Source organism: Aptenodytes forsteri, unplaced genomic scaffold (genome assembly GCF_000699145.1).
Source record: "Aptenodytes forsteri isolate BGI_AS27 unplaced genomic scaffold, ASM69914v1 Scaffold173, whole genome shotgun sequence".
Lineage (NCBI taxonomy): Eukaryota > Metazoa > Chordata > Aves > Sphenisciformes > Spheniscidae > Aptenodytes > Aptenodytes forsteri.
In genome coordinates this window covers 3,021,239-3,034,944 of record NW_008794449.1, presented here as the reverse complement: position 1 = coordinate 3,034,944, position 13,706 = coordinate 3,021,239, and the positions used below count along the sequence as shown (strand labels likewise).

Genomic DNA, 13,706 nt, shown 5'->3' with positions numbered 1-13,706 from the left:
GGGCGGGGGGCGCAGCCCGCCGCCTCTCACCAGCTGGCTCCCCCCTGCATATCAGCCCAAGATGGAGAGGCAGCTGGTGGGACTCGGGAGGGCATTTATGCCCTGGGAGCTGCCAATCATTCTCATATGAAGATATTTCGGATATGTAGAGCACCTTATAAACCTGTGTTTAGCAGCTTCCCTGGGGCAGAGGGGTGGTGAGTAATATTCCCTCTTTTGCAGGTGGGAATCTGGTGTGGATTGATGAACTGATTGACTCCAGTCCAGCGTCTCGACCGCAAGGTCCCCCTTCCCTTCTGAGTTACCTACAGACTGCCGTGAATTTCTGCGTTAGATTTTAACTGCTCAGGATGCAAGAATTGCTGATCCTATCCCTGCCTCTTTAGATCTTCCCTTTGCCCCTCTCTGATATCCCAGCTGGTGCGGCAGCAGTGTTGCAAGCAGAGTGAATTCATGTCCTCACCTCTGCTTTCATTCTGGAAAGTCGTTAACGTGAAATTGCCAAGCAGAGAAGCTCCAGAGAGTTTAACGTGGCTACTTTATATTGCTGCTAGGAGTGTCTGGAATTGAAAATAAACCTGTGCTTGCAGCTCCTGACCCTTTCATCATAAATCCAAACTTCCTTACGTGTTTCTCTTTGCTGAAGAAGATGACTGTATTTCTGTCTTTACAAAGGCATGTGTGCAGCTGAGAGCCACAGCTGCACAGAAGCCGGGTGATGTTTATTTGTAGGGTTTCGCTTGCTGGCATTTTTTTGCAGATAATCCCCAGAGAAAATAACCCAAATGTGTTAAATGAAAACAGTTTTCATGTGGTGTGTGGCTTGCTGGCCTTGCTCCTATTCTTGGGGGACGGTTGTCCACATCGCAAACCACAACTCTGCAATTGCTTCTCTGGCACCCGTGCAACAGCATGTGAGTGAACATCACGGCCTTATCTGCCCTCACACACCACTTTGAGTGTCTCAGAGGCTAGGGTGGGCTGTGATGGTCCTAGATCTCATCTGAACTGTGTCATGTAAGAGACAGTGCTGATTTCACTCTTCAACCTCGCCCTGGTGCTTGGATCATAGAATGGTTTGGGTTGGAAGGGACCTCTAAAGGTCATCTAGTCCAACCCCCCTGCCCTGGGCAGGGACATCTTCAACTAGAGCAGGTTGCTCAGAGCCCCGTCCAACCTGACCTGGAATGTTTCCAGGGACGGGGCATCCACCACCTCTCTGGGCAACCTGTGCCAGGGCTTCACCACCCTCAGCGTAAAAAATGTCTTCCTTATATCTAGTCTGAATCTACCTTCTTTTAGTTTAAAACCATTCCCCCTTGTCCTATCACTACAGGCCCTACTAAAAAGTTTGTCCCCATCTTTCTTATAAGCCCTTCTTATAAGGGCGTGTCCTTCTGTAAATAATCTCAGGGAAATAAGATGAAATAAGTGGGCTTAAATTTAGTTTTGTGTCTGTATGGGGGAAACCCATGATATCAGCCCCATTAAGAGTAGGTCTGAGTTCAGCTGGAGCTGGGCTCAATCTGATGGGGGAGGAAGTAACCTGTGGCAATTGGATTAATTAAGTCTCAGCAGGTTGGAGATGTGCTGCAGATTAGCCACAGGTTGTTGTGCTTGATGCTGGGATCCCTGGGTCTATATTCTCTTAGGGTTCTGCTATGGCTATGTGAGCTCTGATATACATCTACAGCAATTATATACTCTAGCTAACACATCCTGGCTGTTGATAAAGTGGGTTACAGAGGGCTCAGAGCTGTATCCTCACAGCCATGCAGACTCAGACCTGGTTGGAGAGCAAACAAAAGTAGCTTATATCTCCCTGCAAAACAGCACAGGCAGCTCCTGCCTGACATTCAAGGTCCTAGGTCATGCAGGAAGGCAGAGAGGTGGTGGATGCCCCATCCCTGGAAACATTCCAGGTCAGGTTGGACGGGGCTCTGAGCAACCTGATCTACTTGAAGATGTCCCTGCCCACAGCAGGGGGGTTGGACTGGATGACCTTTAGAGGTCCCTTCCAACCCAAACTATTCTATGATTCTATCATTCTGTTGCATGGGTCCTTTCTGGTCTCCACGTGCTTCAGCTGGAGTAGTTGGTTTTGGCTGTGCTGCAGGGAGGGGAGCGTGTGGGAGGCTGTGCTACAGCAAGGAGGATGCCTCGGACTGTGTCAGCTCTGCTTGATTGCTATTGTTTCACTGCTTGTCAGTGTAATTTCTTGTTGTTTGAGATGGAGTTTCATCCACTGGTAAGAAGTCTGCTGGCCCTATTGAGTTTTTTTCATCCTCTTGGTGGTGAAAAAAGCTGTTTCCCATTTCTTGTTTTCCTTTAAAACCATGACAAAACAGGACTTTCCTCCCTTGCCCCTCTTTCTGCCATTTGTAGAAGGTTTGCAAATTTCGTGCTTTCAGTCTGAAACAATTCTTCTCTCAGCCTGTTAGGCCATCAGTTTGAGTGAGACACATACACAGTTTTATTATAGCCTTGAAACACAGGTCATGTTAATTTGAGAGCTTAAGAGTTTCCTATGAAAGTGGGCCTGACTTCAAGACCTGGATTCCTCTCAGTTCCTACATCCGTAGGATGATTTGCGTTGGAAGGGACCTCAAGAGATCATATAGTCCAGCCTCCTGTTCAAAGGATGATACATCTTGATGTTAGATGCTTAGGCTAAGTGAATCCTCTGGAGTCCTTTTGCAATCAATTGGCTCTATCAGAAGGTGATCCAGTGCATTACAAGGCTGATTGGTTGGCTTGTTCTCTGACATACCTCCTTTCCTCCATTGATTATGGAGGTAGTTTAGGTGACCACTGTAGGCTACTTACTAAGATTTCACATGGCTAAAGCTAGGTGAGATGCATTCCACGCCAGGTGACGTGTCGGGTAGTGAATTGGTGAACAGAAGGCTTGTCGCACTGCATCAGACCAACACACTGCTCCTCTCATTAGCTCATCTCTGACAGTCAGTGTCTCATGTCTCGTAGAAAGATCTGGGTAGAGTCGCTGCTTCAAACACATTTGTGCTTCCTGAGTAATCAAGCTGCAGTTTTCCCATCCTGACCTATGTAAGGAAGCTGTACATGTTCTCCTTATCCACAAAAACACTCAGTTTTCACAAGTCATGCTGTCAGCGGGGGTGTCTTGCCTCTCTGAAGTGTGGTCATCAGCTTGGTGGTACTAGACCTCAGATGAATTTGGCCTTTGGATCTGGGATGCAGATTTATCTTACACTTTCTGCTGGCATTGTAGACTAGCAACATCCTGTCTGCTGCTCATGGAGGCTGTTGATCTGATCTGTAATTGCTCTTTGAGCTGGTGCGTTAGCTCTGAAAGGGCAGTCCACAAACACTAATGACTCTTGCAGGCCAGAGCTCAGGCTAGCTGTTCCTTACTAATAGTTGTTTGAATTCCTCATAGGTTTTATGTGTTTATGAATACATTTAGGACACATTATTCTTCCATTCAGTAAAGCCACCTGTAATTATTCCCTGTAATTGCTGGGTGAGGATAAAATGAATCAACTATCAGGCTTTTACTGCTCGTGAACTCAAGCAAGGAGCAGCACGTATTCTAGCCATGCTTCCTGGAAGATGTGAGCTCAGACAAAGAAAATTGTCATGGTCCTTTATTACTGATACGTGAAAACTAGGCAACCTTCCTGTACAATTAATTATTGCCTTTCTAGGCCTTAGTCCAGCAAAACATTTTAAGCGGATGCTTAACTTCAAATCTGTGAGTGGTCCCAGTGAAGTTAATAAAGTCTAACTGCTTTGGCAATTGTGTACTGTGATTTTTGGAGCTTCATCTTTATTTGACTTATTCTGTGGAGATCTTCATATTGGCAACCTGTATTAGCCTCACCTACTGTCCAGATGGTGCCTTAAGGTAGAAGAGTTGTCGGTATTGTTCTGCTGCTGCACTTCTAAAGGGGGCTTATAAAAAAGATGGTGGCAAACTTTTGAGCAGGGCCTGTTGTGACAGGACAAGGGGGAACGGCTTTAAACTAAAGGGGGGTAGATTTAGACTAGAGATAAGGAAGAAATTTTTTACGCTGAGGGTGGTGAAGCACTGGCCCAGGTTGCCCAGAGAGGTGGTGGATGCCCCATCCCTGGAAACACTCAAGGTCAGGTTGGACGGGGCTCTGAGCAACCTGCTCTAGTTGAAGATGTCCCTGCCCACGGCAGGGGGGTTGGACTAGATGGCCTTTAGAGGTCCCTTCCAACCCAAACTATTCTATGATTCTATGATTCTGTAACTCCCTGAAGCCCAAAGAAACACCCTCAGAGATAAGTAGACACTACCTGCATTCATACGCAAGGATCCCAGTGGAGCATCTGTCTGATGACAAGCCTGTTGAGTTCAAATGCAATAGGTGTTAGAGCCTAGGCAGCAGCTTTGATGAACAGGGCCGTTTCTCTGGTTGTTAGGAGTTCATGGGTATCTCCGAGAAATGCTGGAAAGCTCCCATAATAGCTGTGAAACCTTCCCTTCTCTCCAAAGATCTTCAGTGAGTTACAGTACCCCAGTAAGATGGATAAATGTGGATAATCTTCATTTCATGGGGAAGAAATGGAGACCCAGGAGGATGAAGTGCCCAGGCCAAACAGTGCAAGAGAAGGTCCCAGGACTACATGATTAAACTAACCCCAGGAATGGGGAGTGTGTGCAGTCACCGTCTATGGTGTTTAATCCTTAGCATGGTCCCTACTGCAGATTTGGCCTGGGCTGACCAGCTGTCTCCTAGACAATGCCTGGACATGCCTTGGGGGACTATAATTTCCGAGATGTAGCGTGAGTGATGCTACAGGGTTTGGAGGTGGTAGGGGAGTGGTTATTTAGGTTTCATAGATGTTACTATTGGGTCTCAGGGCCAGAGGGCAGGCCAGGGTCTATTTGATTTGCCAATGCAGATTTAGCTCGGTGGTTCTTATTCTGGATCCCATGGGAATGATGTGCATACTTTTTTTTGACAGAACTGGATATGTTTAAGACATTTGCAGCAGACTTTGTCTTTGATTGCTAGGTCTTGACTGGTAAAACTGGTAAAGCAGTAGGAAAAAGGCTTAACGTAATGTATCCTGCTGGGCTGTCATTCAAGAGAAGCAAGTTTCCAGTTCTCCTTCTGTCTGTAACTCATCATGCAACTTTGGACAAATTTTTTCCACCTCTGTATTCTCCAGTCCTGCCTTTGTCATTGATTTGTCAGCCTGCATAAATTATAGGCATGTTATGCAATGGTGTCCCTGCTTGGATGGATACTTCCCAAATGGCTAAAGAATTGGTAGCTTCATTTTTTAACACTCTCTGTCTTTTTGTTTGTAGCTGTTAACAATTGATGACAATTTCTGTGGCCTGGATATGAATGCCCCCTTGGGAGTATCATCCATGGTGCGAGGGCTCCCCATTTTCACCGAGGATGGAGACAGAATGACATCTGTGATTGCCTACGTCTACAAGAACCACTCCCTGGCTTTTGTGGGCACCAAGAGTGGGAAGCTCAAGAAGGTAAGACTTAACTCAGATTTTCATGTTCTTACGGAGATTTGCAGTGTTGCATTGAGTGTGAGTGCAGTCCTTATCCTAAGTTGCATCACCTACTTTGAGGATAGAAAATGTTTCGGTTGACAAAAAACTGTTTGACCCTTGAGGGATAGAGTGAGAAAAGAAAATCCTTCTTCCAAATCATCGTTCATCAGCAAATGAATGTTTCTGAAGTCAAACCACAGGCCCAGCCACAGACAGACATGATGCAGTTTACATCTGACAGATTTTTTTGTGTTCAGACCGTCTCTAATTAAGTAGTTGACCACAGGGTATCTGTGCCTGCTGGAGAAATAATGATTGCAGCTAAGTTTGTTGAGAAACAGGATTCCTGCCCTGGAGATCTTTCCTCAGAGCAATGTGACTGGGCTGTGATTTCACCACGAGCCCAGCATGGGATCAGCAGTTGCTCTGTTTAGGTCAGGCTGGGTGCTTGTACTGAAGGAAGAGCGTTTTCATCAAAAGAAAGTTGTGTCTTGAACGGTAATGAGCATTATGTTTATGGTTGACGCCACGTAAACCCAAATACAATAAAGAGTGTATTTATGTTCCTCACTGTGCATTCTCACTAAAAATGTGCCTGCTGCATGGCTGTAGCTCTGTAGTTTGCCATGTAAGGCAATAGTAGAGAGGCTTGAGAGGTGGAAGCTGGGAATCATCTACCTGTGGCTTTCTCAAGGCAAGAAGAAGTATTAGAAGTGACCTTCTCATCCTAATGATGGGCACCGCCTCCATTTCAACCCCTGTGTGCCAGTCTGGCAATGTTAGTCTGAATGCTCAGCCCAGGAGTGTTGCAAAATACTGTACGTGCAAGGAGATTGTGGCTTTGCCATAATAGAGGTGGGTGAGAAGCTGGGAAGGGAGGTTGGGCAGAGCCTTGGGGGTTGGGTTGTGTGTTGATTCCTCTTTGAATTACTTTTGCAAATAAAAACTCCCAAGGTGGGGAGAGGAAGGTGCTGTGAAAAGGTGGCCCACTATGGCTTTTGTATAGGATGGACAGAGCAGACGAGGGAAGGGAGGGAGTCATTTGTTCACGGATGCTTAAGGAAGGTCTGAAATCTCCGTTTTTGTTCCTCTACCTGTTTCTTCACTTAAAAAGAAAATCAGGGTTGTAAATTCAGATGGCATTGCCCCCGTGCTGAGGGAGGTCTGCAAGGGGAACAGGATCCTGCCCACTGGCAAATGTCTCTGGCTTTGTTCAACAGAGGAAGGCTGCTGATGCTTTTGAAAGGAGAATGTTTTTTTTTTTTTTAACAGTCTATTCAGGCATGTGGAGAAGGAGCCAAATTGTTTTTTAAACAGTTGTAATAAAAATAATCTCCTCCCCTGACTAATTAGGTTTTGCTTCCCTGTCATCTGTGATATCATAATAAACTGTTTAGTTCTCCAGTCAGTCTCCTGAGGGGGGAAAAATGGGGTAACTGAGATCGGAATGGTAAATATCCAAAAGACCTAAACAGTTAAGAATGACTGCTGCTTCCCTGCACTCGCAAGCTTTTGATTTTTCTCTTGGCTTCAGGAGAAGCAAACTCAGACATAGCTCTGTCTTTGCCTTTGCAGGTCACATTACAGAATCCAAGATCTGATTCCTTTTAATAGGGGAAAATAGGAGAGAAAGCTTTTAGCGCTTTACGAAGTGTGGTAGAGAGCAGGGACAGCCTTATAGGGTAAAGAATGAGAAGAGGGGAGCTGAACTGGCTGATGTAATTTGAGAAAGCTTCATTTTATTCCCTTTTTCCTAATGTGCTGAATATTCTGCCTGCGGTAGTTACTGCATTGGGTCTGTGTGTCGGAGCAGAGGTGGAGTCTCGGGCTGAGATCTTCCTCAGCGGGATATGTCTCCACCAGAGAGGCAGAATGCAAAGCAAACCGGGGTTCTCCTGAACACGTATGGTTGTTTTGGACCAGTTGATCCAGGCTCCTGGAAACCTTCAGTTCCTGCAGGTTCAGCCCCATCCTTGCTATGACTTCTGCAATCACTGACTCTCCTCCACGCACTGCCCTCCTCCAGGGCTCCTGAGGGTATCTGAGCTCAGGACACCAGCCTGTTTTCCCCTTTGGGTGCCACACAAGCCCAGTTTGGCACTCAGGATTTTCACTTGACACTCCTTGGCCCCTGCCAAGACTTCATGGGCCTTTTGAAGCTTTGTTTTCCATCTTGGCTTATCAATCAGGTGCTTTTGAATAGAAAACAAGGGAAATACTGCATTGGTATTGCAACTCCTGCATAATCCATTATGTCAGCATGAAGTTTGATTTACGTTTTAAAAAAAAATGCCTATGGGTAAATTGGAATAAGCTTTGTAGGATTAGCTGAAACTCCATGTACCAGTGGACAAAGCCCCGGAGCTGTCTTTTTCTTTCTGCTTTCTGGGTCCTACCATGCACGGTGCATACTGCTCTTTCTCCTGGTGCAGTGCAGCTACTCGGTCAAGCTACAGTGAAGTATTTTGGATAGCGCGAAGAGAGGAGTTAAGAGATTATCATCTTCAAGATAGCAGTATCTACTCAGTTGTTGGAAGACTCGCTGCAAGTAATTACAAGATGGTTTTGGAGAAACTTTCCTTATTTTTCCTGCAGTTTCAGTCGTCTTCTCTGTGTGTGTATTTTTATACAAAAGTGGCAGACTGTATATCAGATTTTGATGTATGCAATCCGTGAATGCTCTGCAAAAAACCCACAGTCATAAAGCAGTATCTGTTAGTTGATATACAAATGTCACATATGTCAAAGGAATTTATCCAGTGGCACACACAACTGAAGTAAAATATTGTGCTTTACAGGAACATATCATTAAAATGAAAACTAGCAGCATATCAGGAATCTGCCCATGTAACCAAGACAACAAAGAGAAAAAGAAAAGGAAAATCCAAGATAGAGATAGGGTAGGAAAAGAGTGAGTGAAACAGAATGACAAGGTTGGCCCCAGCTATTTCACTGCCCCAGGCAAAATACATTTTGCAACCCTCGCTCATTCACATAGCTACATGTGCAGACCAACGGGAAGGCACTGAATAATGTGCTGTAGAAATATGCCCTCCAATTCTGCTGGCTTGTCCACAGCACAGCCTGGCCCTGCAGAATGAAGATATAAATAGGATAAAAATGCAGACTTACAGGAAAGAAAAATTCCCCCTGTCCGTATCTCATGTATAGAAATCAGCAGCCTTGGATTAAAGGCCTGACGGGTGCTGGTGGCATCTTGGGGATGGAGAAGAGTGGTCCAGGAATGAGTGAGTTGGGAGACAGCTGGTTCAGTTCTTTGCTCTGCCAGAAACTTCTGGTGCACCTCCGTACCTCATTTTCTCTCCTGCAAAGGGTAGGAAATGTTTTGCTTGCTCAAAGGGATGTTGGAGAAAATTAATGTACTGAAGGTTGTGAGGTGTGTGATTGTATCAAACAGCTAAACTAGACAAATCAGATGGGATGGAAAACCAGCTCCTGACCACTTGTGGGCATTAAAGATCCTGTGGTACTTTTTAATGAGAAATATTTCATCTTGCAGTGCTTTGGTCAGATCCCAGTATCTGTAATTATCTCCTGTGCTGGCCAGCCCGTGGTGTTCCCTGTGCTTCCATACCACGTTGGTAAGCGTTGCCACAGCTTTAGTATACCCCAGGATGCCTGGTGGGCTTCGTTGGCAGAGTGAGCTCCTATGTACGATGGGAAGTCCTTCGAACAAAACCCGTGGCTGAAAGTCAGTAGGCACCCCTGCGAATGTTTAGTGATTTTTTTCAGGAGGTACGAAAGCCTCACTTGAGTTTAACGAAGGTCTGTTTTGTCACTCTGCAAACAGCAGCGCAGGCAACCATCGGGAATGGGAGTTATTCCTGGGTATGTGCTTCCTACAAACCATTTTGCTGTAAAACAGCCAGGTACCGAAATCCGCGGGCTTTCTTTTCCTTTGCACGCTCTCTCATTACACGCTTAGCTCTTCACTCCGGTGGCAGGAGAAAGCTAGAGATGTACCCATGGAGATGCTTTGCACGGTTTTGTATGCTTGTTTTGAATTTTTTTTCCGGTGTGTCTGGCCAAATTACATGCCACTAATACCTGTCATCACTAAGGGAGCGTAGCAGTATTCAGTATTCCTTGTATTCCTTCCCTAGGCATTTAATTTATGGGTCACTGCTTTTGTGCAGATAGTTTCCAGTCAAAGAAATACAACTTACCTGCAATTATTCTGTGTGTAGATGCAGGTGTAAAGGGCAATTTAAGTTTACAAATGTCAACCTGGGAACAGCCCTAGGAATTGCACTTCTAACAAAACAAAGCTCTTTGTCCATTTTGAAATGTTCATTTGAAAATGGAGTAGTAGTAATTTGCATTTATTTGAAACTTCCCCATAAGAAATATTTTTTTTATTCCATCAAAATATTTCACTCAAAGCCTTTTCTGTGCTAAATTCCTGGCAGAGAAAGAAATTTGGCTTAAAAACCAATTCTTTCACTCTGTGGCCTGTATTTCATTCTTCATAAAATCCCGTCAGTTTGAGGTCTTTGAAGGGCTTTTTAGATTTGGACTGCCACTTGGGGTGAAGGTTTTCATTCAGATCAGACAGCTCTGAAATCTGGCCAGCGCTTCCTACCAGGTATCGCCTCTATTTAGTCGAAAATTCTCAGTATCAACCAGTTTCATGAACCACCTTCGGGATTACCCTGAACCCTCGAGACCCTGCTTTCTTTGGATCCAGAAACAAAACACCATAGGGAGATTTTTAGATCTGAGAGGTCAGATTTGCAATTCTCATTTTGGCCCATCTCACAGCTGCGTTGGGGAAGGCTGGCTTTCTCGGATAGATAATTGGATTGGAAAGTACATGCAAGTCTGAGCTCCTGCCGGTTTTTGGCCACGTAGCTGTGGCTACCCTGGCCCATCAGCTGGCCGACAGCTCTCCCGGTTGGATGCTACAGTGCTGTTTACAGGCCGCCTGCCTCGAAGAGGGAGGGGGAACCGCTGACAGCTATTGAAGGAGTCAGCCTGTGGCTTGGAGAAGATGCACTTCGGTCTACAGTAGTCATGCAAGTCTGAGCTCCTGCCGGTTTTTGGCCACGTAGCTGTGGCTACCCTGGCCCATCAGCTGGCCGACAGCTCTCCCGGTTGGATGCTACAGTGCTGTTTACAGGCCGCCTGCCTCGAAGAGGGAGGGGGGACCGCTGACAGCTATTGAAGGAGTCAGCCTGTGGCTTGGAGAAGATGCACTTCGGTCCACAGTAGTAGACCTGTCTACAGCAGTCAGGACTGCTTCAGTAAGGTCACCCTGAAGGACACCCAAACCTGCAGCTCAATTATTGTCACCGCTGATTGCTATGATGGGTCCCCTTGCTACGGTCATTGCCCCCTCACATGTGGGGCGAGATCCCTTCCCAGAGTAGGGTTCATCCCATTTAGCAGGAGAGAGCAGCTGAATCCTGGTGGGACTAGCAGCATGTCAGGTCCTTCCACAAAGCTGGATTGCTCTCAAGTGCCACGAATGGGCAACAGAGGAATGAAATGGAGTTTTTCATGCAAAAAAAATTGAGCAAGGTAAAAGGGTGCAAGAGATGGGCAGAGACCCACAGGCGATAGAGCTCTGGGTGGGTTGGTGATACTATGACGTACCCACATGGAGAGGAGTATCTTCCTTTTCTCCTCTGATACCTCACCTCCCATCCAAGGAGCTGGAGCTAATGAGAGAGCCCTGGTTTTGCCATGCACAGGTTTACAGTCTCGTGATAACTGCAGGAAAAGACAGAGATCCCCACTGTTCCTTCAGACAAGGGGGTTTCTGAATACGCACAAGACGAGAAACTCTGCTCGGTTTTGATGTTCCCTGGAGGATATTCGGCTGCTGACAGCTCTGTGAGAATGTCAGCAGGGAAACTCGGCTTCCTTCTCCTTCCCTCTGCTGCTTTGAAAGAGTCAGGGTTTTTTAAATTTTATTTTTTTTCCCAACTGTTTGGCAAGTGGACTTGACTGCTCTGAAAACATGCTGTAGAGGCTCTGGCTCCTGCTGGGAAGCTGCTTTCTGCAAGAGGGGCTTGTTCGCCCTGGCCTCTCCTCACAGCTTCCTAAATCAGCGGGAGTCCGAGTGCTTCACTCACTTGTGATGGAGCAATACTGCTTCCCATCTGTATTTGACGTCTGTGAAGGCTGCAGTTGTCCGTGTCCTACATTCATATGCAGTACCTCTTTGAGAGGTCGTTGTCAGCTTAGATGCCTGAAGAGTAGTTCAGTTTTCTGGCCGTAGCATCAGGAAAGCTGTGATTTGGTAGCTGTGGTGTACTCTGCACTTGATGCTCGTGTTGGGTGTACCAGCAGGCAGCCCTGAAAGGGGTGGTGATGGGAATCTATGTGGACATTGGCCAGTGGCACCCATTTGTACTGGGTCACGTAAAAGTCATTGGCTGGTGATACTGGAGTCCAACATGACCTAAAAGTGCTGGGTGATCGGATATTATCTCCACGGGTGAAATCAAAGATGCAGGACTTGTGCATCCCAGTCGTAGGCTGCTGTGCTGTGCTGTCTCTCTTTCCCTGCTTCTCTGAAGCCTTGTGGGTGGGCATCTTTCTGTTGCACTTCATCTTTCACCAGCTAGAGGTCAAATTGGGTGGGAAGCAGGTTCCCCTGTGCATCTGTTCATCCCAGAGCTGCAGTCAGTTGGGAGGATCTGGCTGAACAGCAGGGCTGCCATGCAGAGGGACCTAGACGGGGTGGAGCAGTGGGGTCGACAGGAACTCATTTAAGAAGGAGAAGTGTGAAGACCTGCACCTGGAAAGGAGCGACCTCTTGCAAAGATTCAGGCTGAGGACTGCCCGGCTGGGGAGCAGCTCTCCTGAAAAGGACCTGGGGATCCCAGTAGACAGCAAGCTGCACATAAGCCAGCAGTGTGCCTGTTGGCGGCGAAGGAGGCCAACATCCTCAGTTATATGAACAGGGGCACTGCTAGTCGATTGAGGAGAAGGTGATCATCTCCCTGAACTCAGTTGCTAGACCATATCTAGATACCGTGCCCAGTTTTAGGCTCCCCAGTACAAAAAAGATGTTGATCAACCAGAGCAAGCTCAGGAGAGGATGAAGAGATTGGCCAGGAGCTGGAGAACCTGCCCTGGGAGGAGAGGATGAGAGAAATGAGCTTATTCAGGCTGGGGAAGAGAAAACTTGGAAGGACCTAACAGCAGCATTATATATGTAACTTGGAGGGACCTAACAGGTTATTGAGAAGATGGAGACAGGCTCTTCACATTGATGAGTGGTGGGAGGGTGTGAGACAGCAGGCGTAAGCTGACGATAGAGCCTTTCCAACTGGATATAAGGAAAAGCTTTTTCCCATGAGGACAGGCAAGCATTGGAGCAGGTTGCCCGTGGAGGTTGTGCAGTTTCCATCCTTGGAGGTTTTCAAGGCCTGAATGGACAAAACAACCTGGTCTGATCTCGCAGCTGACCCTGCTTTTAACAGGAGGTTGAGCTAGAGATCTCCTGAGGTGCCTTCCAGCCTGGGCTATCCTGTGATCCATCCTCCGCTGCAAAACCCCAGACCCTAAACCACATCAGAGGGCCTGTGTCCAGACTCTGCTGCTGAACTGGTGCAGCTGACACTTGTTTTAAATACCTACTAATTGCTCTGTCACTGCAGGCAGGTGCTTGGCCTTGCACACCCCTCATACCTACTAATTGCTCTGTCACTGCAGGCGGGTGCTTGGCCTCGCACACCCCTCATTTCCCTGTACTCGGCACTGGTGAGGCCGCACCTCGAATACTGTGTTCAGTTTTGGGCCCCTCACTACAAGAAGGACGTTGAGGTGCTGGAGCGTGTCCAGAGAAGGGCAACGAGGCTGGTGAGGGGTCTGGAGAACAAGTCTGATGAGGAGCGGCTGAGGGAACTGGGGTTGTTTAGCCTGGAGAAAAGGAGGCTGAGGGGAGACCTCATCGCTCTCTACAACCCCCTGAAAGGAGGTTGTAGCGAGGTGGGGGTCGGTCTCTTCTCCCAAGTAACAAGCGACAGGACGAGAGGAAACGGCCTCAAGTTGTGCCAGGGGAGGTTTAGATTGGATGTAAGGAAAAATGTCTTTACTGAAAGAGTGGTGAAACATTGGAACAGGCTGCCCAGGGAAGTGGTGGAGTCCCCATCCCTGGAGGTATTTAAAAGACGTGTAGATGAGGCGCTGAGGGACATGGTTTAGT

At 47.0% G+C, this 13,706-nt stretch overlaps 1 protein-coding gene across 1 annotated transcript in view; it reads left to right on the top strand.

Moving 5' to 3' along the window:
• Window positions 1–13,706, top strand: part of PLXNA4 (plexin A4) — a 462,713-nt gene that overhangs the window by 16,440 nt on the left and 432,567 nt on the right. Inside the window, exon 2 of the mRNA XM_009290424.2 lies at window positions 5,324–5,506. Coding sequence (XP_009288699.2) covers window positions 5,324–5,506 — 183 coding nt within the window. The remainder of the gene's footprint in view (window positions 1–5,323; window positions 5,507–13,706) is intronic.